Source organism: Taeniopygia guttata, chromosome 11 (assembly GCF_048771995.1).
Source record: "Taeniopygia guttata chromosome 11, bTaeGut7.mat, whole genome shotgun sequence".
NCBI classification, from domain to species: domain Eukaryota; kingdom Metazoa; phylum Chordata; class Aves; order Passeriformes; family Estrildidae; genus Taeniopygia; species Taeniopygia guttata.
The window spans coordinates 19443280-19461248 of NC_133036.1; the positions used below are offsets into that span (position 1 = coordinate 19443280).

Below are 17969 nucleotides of genomic sequence, written 5' to 3' on the forward strand. Positions count from 1 at the left end.
CCCTGCTGTCCCAAAAATGCTGATTTTATGAAGGTAGGGATGCTTGGCTCCTCCCTCTGGGTGGAGCATCTCACCATGGGATGATGGAACTTTCCCAGTCATGCAGTGAGTCAATCAATGGCCCATTAACAGAAGATATCTCCCCGGAGGGAGACATTGTTCTTGGGAGAGATAAGAAAACTGCCCAACCTCCAACAGATGGCAAATAGAATACATGCTGATTTTACAAGCCAGGACACACCCATGCCCTCCCTGGCTGGGCTGTGGCACTTCCCGGGTGCCCTGCAGGGCATTGCTGCCCCACCGCGGGTGGGTCACACAGCAGGAGGGTCAGGACAGCCACCAGCCCCACAATCCCCGTGTTTTAGGTGACAAAGAGCCCACTGGCCAGCTCTAAGTGCAGTGGCCAAAGGGTTTGGGCACAGCCGTGTCCCTGCTGAGCTGAGCAGAACCTGAGTGGCTGGTGAGGCATCACTGCCAAGCCCCTCTGCAGCTGACCCGCCCTCTAGTTTGGTGTAACTTGGAGATGATGGTTTGTCACAGCACTTTTCCCATATCTACTCAAATTAGCTCCATCTGGGTTCCTGTCAGATGTGCCACACGTGGCTTTGACTGAAATAATCTCGGGAGGTAGGAGCTTGCTTAACCCTTAAAGCTTGATTTCCCCACTTTGCTAATGGGAGAGCTGGCACATATTCTGCCTAAGGATTATGAAGGTATCTAAGCAGCAAAATACTTTTTATTTCCCTTGCAAAGTGACAAATAAATCATCCACGTAATCTGAAATGCTTGCAGAGAAAAACAATCAATGCCAACAGATTCCATTCTTTTTCCCTAACAGTTCTAATACAACAAAACTAGTTTTTATTACTGAAAATCAGAAAACTGTTTCACTAACACTACAGCCAACTTTAAAAAAAAAAAAAACCCAAAAAAAAACAAACCCAATTGCTTTTTAGGCAGAAAGAAAATAATTAGGACTGAGTCACATAAATTGTTTTTCTTCAAATTTGTACTGACTTATTTTCATAACAACACATTTATGCACTGGGTTTTTTTGAAACATAAGTCAACATTGTAAAGAGCCTGTCAAATTCTTAAATAATGCTTCTTACTAATGCAAAATTGACTAGGAGCCTGAAAAAGGAGCTGTTGTTTTAATAATTTCTTCCCCTTCCCACTTAGCATTTTAAGTCTGATCCTGAAAATTTAAGACCTTTAACTGAGGTCATACTCTGGATTATATTTTTAGCATAGAAGTGATGAAGTTTTACCACATTTGTCTTTGTTTGTAAGGACAATGTTGGACCATTCCTAGTAAAACAACAGACTGAATTTATTTTTTCAAGCAAAAAGTAAACCTCATATCGACTTGAATTTCAGTCATATCTGCCTTCCTTTAAGTGCGTGTGTCATTTGGGTGCACACAGTTCAGTTCATCTGCAGCTTAAGCACTCGGCTGCACAGAAGTGCTTATGCAGTTACCAAGTCACAGAATTAACTGGTTTTCTGTATTTTATGGCTGAATAAATAAACACTGTATCTTAGATCAGGTAATGCACCATATTAGATTAGCCCTTGCAATATACTCTACTAATCCTTAAAACTGCAGGAATTTTGCTGGGAGCATCACGAAGCTGGTGCACCTTCCTCTGACTGGAGGCTTCAGCCTCTTAATCCTGCTCGAGTCTTTCTTTCCCTGGTACAAGTGAATTGTGTTTTTCCTGCCGCTGGCGGGGCTCCCTGGGTAATCCCCGCTTCCACAAGGTGGGCGAGACTCAAACCGCGCCTCGGGCCGGCTGGGAAGAATGAAAAGCAGGCTGTGGAATGCACAAATAAAACAAGGTGCCAAGGAGAGGAGAGCTGCCAGGCTGTGATGGGATGGTCCTGACCTCTCATGGTCAGCAGCAGCCAGGTCTGGATCAGGAAAAGCGCTCCCCGCAGGAGCCCGGGCTGGCACTGCCGGCACAGCTCGGGACGCTCCGGCTGGGATTAGCCTGGGTGGGATTTTCCCGGCTGGGATTAGCCCGGCTGGGATTTGTCCGGCTGGGATTTGCCCGGGTGGGATTTGTCCAGGTGGGATTTGTCCGGGTGGGATTTGCCCGGGCTGGGATTAGCCCGGGTGGGATTTGCCCGGCTGGGATTTGTCCGGGTGGGATTTACCCGGGCTGCCCGCAGCTCTCCGGGCTGGGATGTGCCCGGGTGGGATTTTCCCGGGTGGGATTTGCCCGGGCTGCCCGCTGCTCTCCGGACCAGCCCGGCCGGGCCGGCCCCGCTCCGTGTGACGGCTCGGACAGACCGAGCACACCCCGCGGGGAGCGGGGAAATTGGGGACGGGAACGGGGAAATGGGGACGGGATTGGGGAAATAGGAACGGGGAAATGGGGATGGGGAAATGGGGATGGGGGTGGGGAAATGGGGAAATGGGGACGGGATTGGGGAAATAGGAACGGGGAAATGGGGACGGCATTGGGGAAATGGGGAAATGGGGAAATGGGGAAATGGGGAAATGGGGACGGGATTGGGGAAATAGGAACGGGGAAATGGGGACGGCATTGGGGAAATGGGGATGGGGAAATGGGGAAATGGGGAAATGGGGAAATGGGGATGGGGAAATGGAGATGGGAGTGGGGAAATGGGGATGGGGAAATGGGGAAATGGGGAAATGGAGAAATGGGGATGGGGAAATGGGGATGGGGAAATGGGGAAATGGGGAAATGGGGAAATGGGGAAATGGGGAAATGGGGATGGGGAAATGGAGATGGGGGTGGGGAAATGGGGATGGGGAAATGGGGAAATGGGGAAATGGGAAATGGGAAATGGGGATGGGTCCCCGGCAGGTGGAGCTGCGCTCTCGGCCGGCAGCCGCAGGTTCGGCCGCGGGAGCGGTTCCCGCAGGGCGCGGCAGCCCCGAGGCACAGACACTGCCCGGGCACCTCTGCGGCCCCTCTGCCGGGCTCATCCCCCTCACCCCGGAGCCAAGGCACGATCCTGCTGCGTCATATCGGTTTTTCCACTTGCACTTGACCAAATCCCTTCACGAGCAAAAAATCAGTGTATACCATCCACAGCGGCTCTTTCCCTACATATAGTGATGGACTGTTCTTACAACAGGATGTCTTTTCCATTTGTTATGTGTAGTAGATATAATTTGCGCCATTTCTAATATGATATATGTGATATTGAATATTTGTTAGAGTATACATGTTTGTATTAAGATTCCCCCCCCTCACAGGCGCAGGTGAGACCGGGTGTATATTGGAAACTGATTTACAAGTAAGAAGGTACAGCTCGCCAGGAGATGGGCCATGGCTGGGGAGATACAGAAACCCCAGGTGCTGATCGTTCCTGTGAACGACCCGAGATGGATCTCATGGAAATCCTGAGGCAGATACAGGTGAATATGGCGTTCCCGTAAATTTCATCAAAAGATTCAACAAACTCCAGACAGTGATTTGTTCTCCCTCATCACCAAAAAGGAAAATCTTATTAACATATGGACTCTGAATAGAAGAAAAGACTGATTGCTGAAATCTTGGCCTCAGGCGGAATTTTCCCTATAAAAACCCCTTGTGCCAGGATGGAGGTGTGTGGGCATGGAGGAAAACCTCTGCTGAGGCTGACTCCTTGTTGCACACCCAGGGCCGACCCCGGGCTCGGCTCTGTTCTTTCCTTCTGGCTGGCTAGATAAAATTTGATTGTAAAATAAATATTTTATTTTTCATATTAATTTGGCTGGACAAATTTTCATTTATAACACATTCATAAAACCTCTCACTCTTTTTTTTTTTGGTTTTTTTTTTGTTTTGTTTTGTTTGTTTGTTTTTAAAGCTGACATAGTTTCAGCTGAACTGAGACACAATTTATTTCAGTTGACTTGGTAATTATTGAGGCATTCCATTTTAATCTGGGTGATGGTTAATGAAATCCACCATAAAATCGTTTGTGGCTTTAGTCTTTGTAGAAAAACCTCACAAATATGTAATAGATATGGAGAAATAAACAGAAACTGTATAGATTGCATTGTCATTTTCTATCACAGCTAATCAAGGGAAGAGTATACATCAACATGACTTGATGGTGCCACGATGACAGACTCATTTCTCCAATGAACCATTTTCTTCTTATATGGCAAAAAAAGCACTGCATCTGTATGAGATCATACAGAAAAATCCTCCTTCCTGAAAAATACTATATTCTTTTTTGTTGCCTAGCTATGTGCTGCTGTTACCCTAGAAGGCTGTAGATTCATCTGAATGATTCTGGTGGAGCTGGTGTGCCTGAACAGAGGAGTGATGCAAATTTATAACCCTTGTAAAGCTATGAAAGGAAGGGCTGAGTGTGAAAGAAAGGCTTTGCAGTAAAGCAATTTACTGTGTATGTCATATTCTTTTATGACAATAATTGTTGAATAAAGACCATTTCACCCCACAGCTGGGGTACATGAGCAGGCAGAGACTGACTGACACACACTTGATGTTTTTAACATGAGAGTCTGATGCCAAGGAAACCTTTGCCTGGTTCATGTTAATTACTGCTGTGAGTAAATGCAGAGGAGGGAAAAGAATGTTGAGACCTGATTCTGATCTCATTTCCAAAACTGTGACATGGAAAAATGCCATGAAAAGCAACCAATGTGATGAATTTCGTTAGCAACAGAGAATGGGATGATCTGAATCTTTCCTTGAATATAAGCAGCTTTGATGATTTGGGAAATTAAGAGCCTAAAGCCCAAAGGTTTACATTGTAATGTGCCTGTCAAAAAAACCTCTGGCTGGAAAATCTTCGTGCATGAGATGTGCAGGGATTGGGAGCTGAGCAATCAATCCCTGCCACTTTCCCAGTGTGACTGGCAGCTCAGGAGGCCCGAGTGAGCTGAGCTGAGCTGAGGTGAGCTGAAAGCCTCACTGAGCACTCCAGGATGCTGCTATTCCCTAAATGTGGGGGTTTGCCTCTGGGAAGATGAACAGGGAAATAAAGTTATTTCTTACCTGCTTCATTGGGACTGGTTTGGGTGTAGGATGTCGTTGATACACATCATGATTCTGCAGTTTTGTTTCTAGGACTGACAGACTTCTAGCACTGGAGATTTGATTCAGATTTATCTAGTTAGGGCTGGCTTTCAAATTAAGATCTGCATTTGCTTTCACAAGATAACATTTTTCAAGTCTACTGCCTATAAGCCCCTTTATATAAGAAACAGAGTTCATACCATTCTTTTACCTCAGTCTAGGCTTGTGCTTGCTCTCTGTATTTAATCATGAGCCTAAACACTGACCATTTAATATTTTTTTGAGAGAGAGTGGTGGATAATGAAGCATATTTTGATTATAATAATTACATAATTTCTCAAGAATAGAATCAGAAAGAAATTCGACAATTTAAAATGGAAAAAAAATTTAAAAGAGAATTCTTTTAATCCTAGTATAACTCTAGAATTAGAATTTTGAAGGTTTTTACCAGAATGTCTTGTACATCAGCAGAGGCAAAGCAGGAAATGTGACATTCAAAAGAAGTAGAGGTTCCTTTTGCTGCTAGGATGCAAATATGGAATTTGCCAAACTCAGCAGATTCCAACTGGACAAATTCTGAGTTTTTCCTGGAAGAGATGATAATATCTCTCACATCCAAATTCCCACACACTCTACATGGGTGATTCCACCCACCACAGGAAAAGACATCATAAATTCTGCGCTGGCTTATAAAGAAGTACAAAGCTTTTCCAATTCAAATTCCTAAATCTCTCCTGTGACTGTAAGTTTTTGTCCCTACTTCAGGGTTTCATTTCTTGAAATGTAAAGAAAATGGGTTTTCCCCTCAAAGGAGACAAGAGCAAGCTTTGTCCCCCAAAGCAGATGGGCAGCTCTGCTTGATTCTGCCCCCACAGGTCCCCACCACAGCTCACGTACCATACAGTGATTCTCAGCCTTGCAAATGCACATTTGGTCACAGAACTGAAGGCACCTGTGTAAAAAAGATACATTAAATATTCCCTGCCCTGTTTTTCTTACCTGGCACACAGAAGAGGGCAGCACAGCTGAAGTTTCACTCGATATTGCCATAAACACTCTAAGTTGTGTTTCTGTCCTGTGTCCTTTCTCAGCAGTGCATCCTTGTGCCTCTGATTGCTGGAAGCCTCTTGGGTGTTTGAGGATCACAGGGCTGCTCCTCTTATGGGCTTTCAGTCCAGGGAGACTTTTCCTTCTCCACCTGTCATTTTCATGGAAATATCCACATTATGACAACTCTATCCAGATTTTCAGAGCTGCTAACAGGCAACTTTTGAAGACTCTGTCCTGCAGGTGTATGGACAAATGTGTTCTGTGGGTTAGCAAGGGTGACTTTAGGCTGTTTTCTACCTATTAAATGCTTAGCTCCTCAATAAAATCAAAGTAGGTCTGCAAAAATATTAGTGCTCAACTGACAGTGTAGACAGATGCTAAGAATTCTTGGGATTAACAAAGAAAGCAGAAAGCCTCATTATCTACAGTGAAAGTCCTCAGGAACATACAATTTGAATAATCCATGTTTCTAATCTATACTTTCTGTCCCCTAATGTCTAAAAAGATGCATTAGTTAAGATAGAGAAGGGCAAGGAGGGATTCATGTTTATACATGGAGTGAGGAACTCCAGGTTCCTAAGCCACAAGAGAAAACTGCTGCAGAAAGCTAAAAAACCACAACATGTGTAAAGGAGACACGAGGGAAAATATTATTTGAAATCTTATTTGAATTTGAAAATCTATGTGTGTTAAAAAACAATTAGAAAAAAAACGCAGGAAAATCCTACATCAAGAGCCTTTGGTGGCTGTGTGTGTGTGCGGAGTTTTAATTGGGTTTATCGTGTTCTTATTGTCCATTCTTCTTTAGATATCTCCTACAGACAGCTGCTGGAAACTGGCTGTAAGTTGAGTCTGACCCAGATGGCTCCTGTAATTTGTTATTGTAAATAGACTCATTCCTCTTGCCAGGAGCTATTGCTGGCCAACAGTAAATCTTCCTTTCTCAGTTTGCTTCCTTAGCACTACGTAATTCTCAGTAGGACAGACAGCCACTTTGCCCACTCCCTCAACCAACTGTCTGTAAATTCAGAATCATTTTCATGGTCTCTGAATTCCAGGTATTTCTCACGAAGGGGTTCTGAAATCCCCACCAAGGAGAATACATCATGCAGGAATTGTAAGGGGATATTTAGCATTCCAGTCACGGAGGGATGATGTATGTCACACACATTGGCTATGACAGGTTTAATTCTGAAAAAGAGGAATTAGGGGTGATTGAAGAAAACAATTATGGAAATGTCTTAGGTCATGTTCTGCTTTTACTCTGAGCTTGAAATGCAATAGGGGCAAGCAGCTGACCACATCCAGTACGTGCTGTGGGCCATGGGGGGGTCCCAAGCTCTGCAGGAGCTGCTGCTGCCCCGTGAGAAGGAAACCCACACCTGAAAACTGAAATAACTGGGAGTCTGAAGTTAAACTAAGACAGAATGCTTTCCCCAGATATACCCCAGCCTATGTTAGCAGTTTACTAACAGAATGTGGAAAGGAAGAGGAGAAACTCCATGGGCACAGTGAAATTGGAGCTGCCCTTGTGCAACTCCTTTTTTCCAGGGCTGTGATTCACCTGGTCCCGCTGGTCACCAGCTTATCCAGTACTGGAAATTTTGTGGCTTACTCAAAGCAGTGAGAATTTCAGAGCAGCTGAAAGATGAACCACATTTCCAGTTACTCTTGTCCCAAGTTTTTTTTGCACTCATTTGGAAGAGTTTAAGAAAGGCAGGCCTTTGCCTTACATTATGAGCTGTGGACTTAAAACGTGCCTATTTTATCATTCTCTACCTGAAAATGCAAACAGTTCTGCATTCTTTCTCAGTGATCTTTAGAATTTCTGGTCTGGAGCTGAGAGGAAGCACAGGAACCATGAAAGGCTTATTAGTTTTGTAGCTATAGCAATGGATTTAGTTGGGCTTCTGCTTGCATTTCCCCCTTGGCACTCTGTGTGAGCTTTCTAAGCTGTATCGATTTCTATTGACTCCAAAGCTCATATTTCTGAAATTATTATTTCAGCCCCAATTCATGGCTACCACTACTCAATCAAAAATATTACCTGCCATTAAATCCAAGGGTAATTATGAGGGAAAGCTTGGCCCCTGGCCGAAGGGCTGTGCTGCCTTCCCTTGGCAGCATCCCGAGGCAGGGTCAGCGTGGATGTGACATTTGTCACCTTCCCACAGAGCAGTTTGTGCAGGGCTGAAAGCTCCACCTCTGCTGGTTATTGTACAGCTCAAACAGTCCCTTGCTTTTACCCCATACATTAACTGCAAGACAATGGAATATAAATAAGCCTCACGTGAAAAGGTCTGATATAAACAGAACCAGTTAGCCCAGGTCTGTTCAGCTCACACTAATCTGTGATTTGAAGGGTGATGGTGAGGAAAACTTGATACCATATTTGCACTGTATCCTACTTTTTGTAGGATAAGGAAAAAAAGGTTTTTCATTTCCTTGTACCTCTATCTCTCTTGCTTAGGTTAAAACCCAACATATTTCATGCTGCTGCCTCTGTCTCTTCTCCCAGTGGCCTGTGTGTCAGTTCTGTAATAAAAATAATAATAAATGCTGCTATTTCTTTCTCAGTCCAGGTATTTGGCAGGTAGCCAGGATCAGGCTTCTGCAGGAGTAATGCTTCATGTAATTTGGCAAGAACAGACACTTGTGGGTATCTCTGCCATTTGCATAGAAATAACTTCACCCACATAATAGCTGATTAATTAGACTTGAGCAGTGCAGATGAGTTGAAAAGTAAGGAGGAGAGAAACCCACAACTTCAGTGTAGAGCCACACTGAGAACAATGCTGACCCCCAAACCTCACTGCTGCTAATCCAACCTTCAGACTGTTCAAAATATTCCTATTATTCCTAATCAGTTGTGAAACAATTCAGATGTAAGACAGCAGCAACCCCAAAAACTGGAATTCAGTAATCATATTAATTTGGTGTAAAAAATATAAATGCTCTTTATAATACAGCATTTGACCTTGAACAAACACTGATGAGGAAGAATCACATAAAGTTCATTCAACCTCCAAATTTTTCTTTTTTAACCTGAAAATTCAAAGGGGAGGGCGTTAGGTGTTAGGTTTTACATGTTTGGTTTAGTTTTGTTTAGTTTAACTTAGTTTATCAGTACACCCCCTGCAAAGCTGTGCTTGTCATTAAGAGCATGAAATGCCCCCTTCAGCTAATACAGAATAAAGGAACTCCTTTGGTTTTGTTACCCCAGGAAGACATAACTGGAAAAACAGGATCAAACTGCATGTTTTACATTTTCCAGGTGATGAAATGTACTCAGGCCGAGAGAGTGCACTAGAAATGAACACTGGCACTTCTCAAAAGCTTCAGGAACAGTGAGAGGGAAAAAAAACAGAGAAAGAATAGAACAGGAAAGAGATAACAGAAAAAAAGAAACTGGGTATACTACAACAGTGAAATACAGAAAAAGGCACCTTGAGTGGAAAGTCTATGAAATGAGGAAAATTAAAATAATGCAAAGATGAAAAGAAAAAAATTGTAATATCCTTTTTAGAGAAAAGTAGAAGCTAGAACAATAGAAATTAAGGGTAGAAAAAAACAAGCCATGGAAATATTTTTAAATAGAAATAAGTTCTAGTTCATGCATCTGTTAGAAGCAGGGTGGCGCAAAAGTGGAAATGGAGGGCAGGTGAGGAGGTGATCTTAAAGTCCTTCAAAGAAACTGGAAGATCACCATTTGAAGCCTGTGAACTCATATGCATCCCACTGAAATCAGTGCCACAGTAATGTGTACATGAAAATACAGTAATTACAATAATTACCAGCAAATAGGAAAAATACAGCAATAATTACCAGCAAACTGAACTACATGCTATGTGGAGAGACATGTTGTTTCTCAAGTGATTAACCTGAATTATCAGATAATTCCTTCCAGCTTCACAGAGTCTCTGGCCCTATTAAGATCAAAGGAGGTGACCCAGCTGGTGATCCCTGTGATCCCCCAGGCAGAGGGGAGCAGGAACAGCCTTGGCACCGTGCTGTTCATCCCTCCAGGAACCAGCACAGTCCAAAGCCATCTCACTTTCCAGTAAAGGACACTCCAAGAACCCGGCGCCAGATCCTGGCCAGGATCCTGTGACCATGGTGGTATTCTATAGCCCAAGTTAATTCATTACTTGTACCCAGGTGCTGGTAAAATATTCCAGTGTTTGCCATGGAATCCTGAATTTTCTGTATGATTTCTACAGGGTATAATTTTCTTTTCAGTCCCTTTTCTTGCTGAAAGTTTTCTCAAAGTTTTTATTCATCACTTTCACATCTACCTTTCCTGATAGTTTTCCTGCAAGTGGTCTATCTCACATTTACATAATGAAAATACCCATAATTCTCATCAGCAAAAGGCTTGGAATAAAATGCAACTTCTTTAAGTTGTGTCAATGAAGTCCCCATTTTTAGTGTGTTTCCAATCCAATAATGCTCTATGTGGCACAGAAATGGCACTGTCTCTTTGGTTCTGTTGCTTCTCAGATTTCTCTTTTTTTCACACTGAAAATAATTAAAAATACCCCCACGTCCTATGTCAACTTCTAAAGTGTGACCCTGATACAGTAAAGGTATGCAACAAAGTCTGGAGCAAAAGACATAAAAACTCCCTGAGAATAGTTTCAGGTGACAATTTTAGGCAGAAAACCCCCAAGTTTTAAGGAAGTCAGGTGAAGACCAGCCATATCTAGAAGTATATTTACATAATTAATTGTCTAGAAATTTAGAATGATCAAGGCCACTTGGCAGATTCCAGTTTATCCAACCAAAGTAAACGCAGGGTAGTTCCAATGCTATCCATAATTTATTTAACATGTGGTTCCAAACGCTAGCCAGAGGTTTCTGACCCAGTTCAGCTAGCTGAAGCATGCACGTTTTGCCACCAAACTCTGTGTATTTGAACTGACAAGGCTATTTTGGTTGCTGTTTTGTGAGACAGGCAGGGACAACTTGCTGCAAGCACTTGATGATCTTTAACTACACATTAACACTCCCAACTGCAGTTTATCATCGTGAAGCGGCCAAAACCACCCCAAAAGTGTAGACTGGAGAATTATAATTGGCTCCTGAAAATAACAGGATATTCACCCACTTAGCCCAATCCCACAAAGTTTTCTTTCCCTTACTTTTTTCCCCTACATCTTTAACTTCGTTTCCATCACCTCCCTCCCTCTTGCCTTCTTTAACCTTGTTTCTGCCGCTGATTTGGAAACCCTAGAAGTGGCACGGATTTGATGGCAGCCGTCGCTGTCCAGAGTCACCGGGATTTTCCCGCTCCGCTGGGGCTGTAATCTTTCGGGAGCAGAGGCCGGGGCTATTTTGGCCGCACAATGTCTGACATGTTTCGGTTGCTAGGTGAACCACAAACTGTATACAGGGCGCTGGGTGAGCCATGCGGGAGACGAGTATAGTTATCTGCTGAGTCCTTTCTTCACCCGATCACATGCGCATGACTGTGCCACTCATGAGATAAGACTTTCACTGTCTCGCTTTGCTGCTCAGGTGAAAGCGAGAGGAGAATTTGACCTTTGTGTCGCGTGTGTGCGTGTGAGCCCCGCACGGGCGCGGCTCCCGAGCGCCGGGGAAAGCCGGCCCGGGGATGCAGAGCGCGGATGTTCCCCTGAGGCCGCTGTACACGCCGGGAGCACCCCCAGCTCCCGCCCGTGACAGAGCCCAGGGGAGCTCCCTGTGCACTCCGTGTGCTCTCGCACGGGCTGGGAACAAGGGACACACACAGCGAATGCTGCGGGCATTGCACGGGAGGCAGCGGGAGGGCAGCGCCGGGCGGTGTGGCAGGGCAGGGCAGGGCAGGGCTGTGGGGCAAGGCAGGGCAGGGCCGGGCGGTGGGGCAGGGCAGGGCAGGGCAGGGCAGGGCCGGGCGGTGGGGCAGGGCAGGGCAGGGCCGGGCGGTGGGGCAGGGCAGGGCCGGGCCGGGCGGTGGGGCAGGGCAGGGCAGGGCAGGGCAGGGCCGGGCGGTGGGGCAGGGCAGGGCAGGGCCGGGCGGTGGGGCAGCCCCACGGTTTGCACAGCCGCGCTCCGGGGCCGGCGCTCGCCTCCCCCCGCGCTCGCTGCCGGCCGAGCCGCACCGACGGGCGGGACCCCCGCTCTGACAGCGGAGCGGAGCAGATCGTGCCTCTCCCCACCCCCGGGGGGCTCCCGCCTCCTCCCGGGCTCCCCGCGCCGCCGCCGCCCCCGCGCAGAGCGGCGGAGCCCGCGGGGGCGGCGGCGCTGCCGGGGATGCGCTGGCGGAGCGCCCGCCGAGCGTCACGGCGGGGAGGGCCCCGCGCCTCCGCCGGGACATAAAGAGCGGCGCGGGCGCGGTGGCGGCAGCAGAGCTCGGGGAGCTCCCGCGGCGGCCACCGGGAATCCCTCACTGATCCCTCAGCGCGCCCTCGCTCCGCGCAGCGCCCCGAGGTAAGCGTGGCTGCGGGGCAGGGGCTGTGCGGGACAGGAGCTGTGAGGGACAGGGACCGGGGCTGTGAGGACAGGGGGTGTGAGGGACAGGGGCTGTGCGGGACAGGGGCTGTGAGGGACAGGAGCTGTGCGGGGCCGGGGCTGTGAGGGACAGGGGCTGTGAGGGACAGGAGCTGTGCGGGACAGGGGCTGTGAGAGACCGGGGCTGTGAGGGGCAGGGGCTGTGAGGGACAGGAGCTGTGCGGGACAGGGGCTGTGCGGGACAGGGGCTGTGAGGGACAGGGGCTGTGCGGGGCAGGAGCTGTGCGGGGCCGGAGCTGTGCGGGACAGTGGCTGTGAGGGACCGGGGCTGTGAGGGACAGGGGCTGTGAGGGACCGAGGCTGTGCGGGACCGGGGCTGTGCGGGGCAGAGGCTGTGAGGGACAGGGGCTGTGCGGGGCAGAGGCTGTGAGGGACAGGGGCTGTGCGGGACAGGAGCTGTGAGGGACAGGGGCTGTGCGGGACAGGAGCTGTGAGGGACAGGAGCTGTGCGGGGCAGGAGCCGGGGCTGTGCGGGCCAGGGGCGCTGCCGGCCCCGCTGTGCCGCAGCCCGGGCTGACAGCCGTGCCCTGCCCGCAGCCCGGGCTGACAGCCGTGCCTGCCCGCAGCCCGGGCTGACAGCCGTGCCTGCCCGCAGCCCGATGACTCTGAACCGCGGGGACAAGCGGCGCGGCAGCACGCCGTTCGCGGCGCAGCAGCACCTGCACCGCCGCAGCATGCCCGTGGACGAGCGCGACCTGCGGCCGCCGCCGCCCGAAGAGCTGTCGGGCTTGGTGCGCTGCACCTCGTACAGCCCCGGCGGCGAGCACCGCCAGAGCTGGGCCTCCGACTCCTCCGACTCCGTCATCTCCTCGGGCAGCGACTCGGACAGCAGCCTCTACAAGGTGATCCTGCTGGGCGAGCACGGCGTCGGCAAGACCAGCCTGGCGCGCATCTTCGGCGGCGTGGAGGACTGCGCGGACGCGGAGGAGGCCGGTGAGGGCACAGCGAGCTCGGAGGTGCCGGGGACACCCGGCTCGGAGCATCCCCTGCGACCGGCAGGGATGGAGGAGGAGAATTTCTTTTGCTGAACTTTTTTTTTTTTTTTTTGATTCTCCATAGGAAATACATACGACAGATCAATTATAGTTGATGGAGAAGAAGCATCTCTCGTGGTGTTTGATATATGGGAGCAGGTACTTAAAGCTCTTTCCTCATGCTTTTACTTTATGGCTTGGTCTGTAGTACTCTTAAGAAAAAATAGTAGAAATGGAACAACTATGCCTATTTGCTCAATCAGATAAGTGACATTAAAAGTTAGAATTCATACTGCCTTTTGTTCTCTCTGCAATTATTTTCTTGTAGCTAAGTAGGCAGTCTAAAACCCTGAATAGAGCTGAGTGAGACTCTCTTAAGGGTTTGAATAATCGGTATCTTACATGAGCAGCCCATGGAATTGCTGTAAAATTAGAGGTTGTCAATCTGATCAGTGCAGATCTGATATTACTTCTGGAAACAAGAGAAATTTCTTTTGTTTTGTATTTTAAATAACAAAATATTTGAAATTTTTAGAAGATTGGCTTACTTTTACTTACAATAAAGTTAAAAGCACAAAGTTAAATTATTCTTATTAGAACATAAAATTAAATTATTATTATTACTTTTTTTTTTTTTATAATAAAGCTAAGAATATAATCTTTAAGGCACTTAGAGTAATAAATCATCACTCAGTGTTGAATAGATTTTTCAGCACAATAAATCCATTTCTTGTCTGTTGTTTCAGGATGACAGCCAATGGCTCCAGAACCACTGCATGAAAATGGGAGATGCCTATATTATTGTCTACTCAGTGACGGACAAAGTTAGTTTTGAAAAGGCTTCTGAGCTAAGAATCCAGCTGAGAAGAGCAAGGCAGACAGAGGATATTCCTATTATCCTTGTGGGAAATAAAAGTGACCTGGTCAGGTCCCGGGAGGTCTCAGTTGATGGTAAGAGACACTGAATTTTACAAGTGCTGTCTAAAGTAGTAGCAAAGGCTATGCAGGATCATGGCCAATAGGAATGGTCTGGTTTGATGTAGAAAAATGTGAGATTTGAGGGTTGCTGGGGAAATGGAGGCAGCTGGCTGTTGCTGAAGGGCTTGGTACAACAGCAAACCCTGGAGATGGGTGTGGGGCAAGATGTGTGGCTGCAGAGCTCTGAGCTGCAGTGGGAGAGAAAAATCCATCCAAGCTGCACCTTCAGCACAGGACCACTAAAGGCAGGATTTAATTGTAGGGTATGTGTGCAGCAGCACCTGCCAGGCCTGGGCTGTGACAGTCCGAGCTGTGCTCTTTAGGAGACACAGTGCCATGTCACAGAGCCAGGCAGCCTCAGGACAAGGGATCCCACACAGCCTGTGCAGCCCTTTCTGCCGGAGGTGACTCCATCACGTTTCAGCTGAGCTGGTGGGACCAGGCTCAAACAACTCAAAAGACTTTTTGTGTTCTTCAGCTGTGAGAGAATCCTCTCATCCAGCTCCAGCTGGCATTTGGGTACTTAGAGCACAGGAACCACTGCCAACACCACAGTCTCGATTCTGCTTATTGAAATATTTTGTGAGGCTTTTTCTTTGGCTGGGTTTTGTTTTGCTTTGGGGTGTTTTTTTTTTGTTTTCCACTGGAAAGAATACTCTGAAACATTGGTGCCTTGATGATGAATCATCTCTCCCTATCTGGTTTGCCATGCTCCCAGTCAATTGACTGGAGTTCACAGAAGATTACTCTTTCAGGCTGGGCCAGGGTATGGTTGATGTCCTAGTTCTGACATCTGTACTTTCTTCAGGTTTACAACTCTGCCATTATTTACCACAGCTGACTGTGGAAATTTGTGCTGGAGCAATGTTCCAGGGTTAAGTGCTTATGCCCAGAATACTGAACATCTTTTATTTCAAATTCAGCCCTGGTCAGATTCAGTGGTGCACAGCTTTGTGACCTCTACTGATGCGTTAAATGACTTGACCTTGTGGCCTGTATCAGTTCTACTTCTATTGGTGTGGAAAACTCACTTGTTACAGCAAGGCAGAGGTGCAGAATTGCACAACAGCTTCCAAATAAACCCCATTTTTTTCTGTACATCACTGTAGGGGGCATTTACCCAAAGTCAGTTTAATGTGAAACCAGGACGCTCACACTGTTCCATATCAAACTGCAAGCATGCTTCCAAGGGCCTCTCCTACATCAGCTTTAGCTCTTAAACAGCACAGGCACAGTCTGCCTGAAGGACTATTGCTGCCATGTGATCAATTCCATTGATCAAATGAGATTTCTGACCACAGCACAGCAAAGCCAAGGAGAGTAAGGGGGCAAAACCATGAAGAGCAAATTTGGGTTTTCCTATTTTGCAAAGCTCTTTCATGGCATTGAAGGCACTTCCCTTCCTTAGAGCCAATTCCCGTTTTGCTTTTCTGACAGTGTGTGTGAAGAGAAAACATCTCTGCTGACCTTCTTTTTTGTCTTTCCGTGCAGAGGGCCGGGCCTGTGCCGTGGTGTTCGACTGCAAGTTCATCGAGACCTCAGCTGCGCTGCACCACAACGTGAAGGACCTGTTCGAGGGCATCGTGCGGCAGATCCGCCTGCGCAAGGACAGCAAGGAGGACAACGCCCGCAGGATGGCCAACACCAAGCGCAGGGAGAGCATCAGCAAGAAGGCCAAGCGGTTCCTTGGCAGAATTGTGGCCAAGAACAACAAGAAGATGGCTTTCAAAGCAAAATCCAAATCTTGCCATGACCTGTCGGTGCTATAGGAGCTCTCAGCGAGGGCAGGCACGCGGGATGAACGAGCCCCTGGCTGCCCGGCAGCGTGTGGATGATCCTCGTGCTGAAAACAGCCATGGCTTTTCCACTGAGACTCTCCTTAATGCCTTAAGGTGCTCAAGCAAGTCTGGAAGTTACACTACAGTGCTTCATTGATAAATGGTTTAAGTTTCAGTGTGTGCAAGTAAATGAACTAACTTGAAATATGAGGCTTGACATGCCCACTGTGTACATATGTTCTATATCTTCTTGTCTTGTGGATACCAGAGATGCAAAGATAAGAAAGGATAACTATCACCATAGACTTGTCTCATTTGCAGAGCAAAACTTAAACTTGTACGCAGGCTCGTACACTCTTTTTAGTATAAAGCAAGCAATGATAAATCTTTTTAAACTTAAATGTGGGGAGGGTGGAGTAGAACCACAGTAGAATGGGAGAAATCAAATTATATATATATTTAAATACAGAACGGATATGATTTTATTAAGTTAATTTGCACTTCCATTAACTGTTATTCAATTAATTGGTTACTTGTTTACATGCAGATTTTATAATAAAATATTATTTCCTCTTATAATAAACTGTGCTTTTCTCATAGTGTGGATAAAGAATAAGAGAACAGTATTTTTCTTTTTTCCACTGTACAAAATGTTATACACAGACTGATGATTTCACATGTGATAGAGTTCTGGAACAAGATGAATTGGGAAAATCCTTTGTCCTTTTCTTTAACAGAGGGTTTCTTTAAGAAGTAAACCCTGCTTTTATGAACACTACTTCTACAGCTCTTCTTGGGAAGGGAGCCCCTGACCTTTCATATTATTGTTCATCCTCAACCTGGTTCTCATCAGCTCTAGCAGGAGCAGGGCTTTACGTACTGCCTTTAGTGAGATTGATGTGCTGTGTTTATATTGATCAGTTGAGCCCTGGAATGTTTGAAGTCCTCTCCTGGCTTGAAGGTCTTGTGTTACAGCCAATAAGCAAATGCAGGAGGCTGTTTTTGTCCTTTTTGGCAGCAGTATAATTGTCCAATCTACTCCCACTCCTGTAGATAGCTTCCAGTGGTTTCAAGATGTCCAAAGCAGGTTGGCAAGGGTATTTGAAGGAGTTGTAGGATTCAGTTGTGTACAGTGGCCTTCAGTGCTGCTTTTGTGGCAATTTAGTGTGTTATAACTGGTGTTTTTCCATGATTTTTCCCTATTTGCTATTAATGAAGTTAAAACCAAACACATTGCAGCACAAGAACTGGGACTTATGGCATTTTATTTATAAATTCCTCTTCATGGATGCGTTCTCTTAAAAATAATCCATAAACTCTGTTCTCAAAACCCATAAAACACACATTCCTCTGCCTCTTCCCACTGTCCCTGCCTGAGTTCAGTTCATTAGAGATTGTTCCAGCTGCCTGGGAGCCCAGCTTGTCCATGGCTTTAGAGGGCTGAGCTTTCCCAAAGCTCTGGGAGGCTTCCTCAGGTCTCACAGCTTGCCTTGGGCTTCCAGAGGTGGGGCAAACAACTCTCCATGGAGTTATCCCAGTGCTCAGGCACTCCTCAGGGAGCAGTGCAGGAATTCCCATGGAGAATGCAAGAATTAGCAAATTAGCAGCTCCTGCTGTGCTGCTGGCGAGCCTGGCTGGTTACATGCCCAGTTTAGCTTGTGTTGCTG

General features: G+C 46.9%; 1 protein-coding gene across 3 annotated transcripts; it reads left to right on the forward strand.

Annotated features, from left to right (window-relative positions):
* Nucleotides 1-12334: 12334 nt before the first annotated feature.
* Nucleotides 12335-16885, forward strand: RRAD (RRAD, Ras related glycolysis inhibitor and calcium channel regulator). Of its 3 annotated transcripts, none has more exons than XM_030282370.4 (5): nt 12335-12491; nt 13168-13505; nt 13632-13705; nt 14293-14497; nt 16016-16885. In XM_030282370.4, the coding sequence occupies exons 2-5, from the start codon at nt 13172-13174 to the stop codon at nt 16291-16293; spliced, it is 891 nt and encodes a 296-aa protein (XP_030138230.1). In that variant the 5' UTR covers nt 12335-12491; nt 13168-13171; the 3' UTR covers nt 16294-16885. The 3 variants fall into 3 exon arrangements, with proteins under 3 accessions (XP_030138230.1, XP_030138231.1, XP_072790401.1); XM_030282371.4 differs by having other exon boundaries at nt 12384-12491; nt 13139-13505; XM_072934300.1 differs by having other exon boundaries at nt 12388-12491; nt 13110-13505.
* The last annotated feature ends 1084 nt before the right edge of the window (nt 16886-17969 follow it).

Coding starts and splice junctions, on each gene's coding strand:
- RRAD (XM_030282370.4), top strand. CDS start 13,172: ATGACTCTGAACCGCGGGGACAAGCGGCGCGGCAGCACGCCGTTCGCG. Junction 13,506..13,631: donor CGCGGACGCGGAGGAGGCCG/GTGAGGGCACAG, acceptor GATTCTCCATAG/GAAATACATACGACAGATCA. Junction 13,706..14,292: donor TGTTTGATATATGGGAGCAG/GTACTTAAAGCT, acceptor CTGTTGTTTCAG/GATGACAGCCAATGGCTCCA.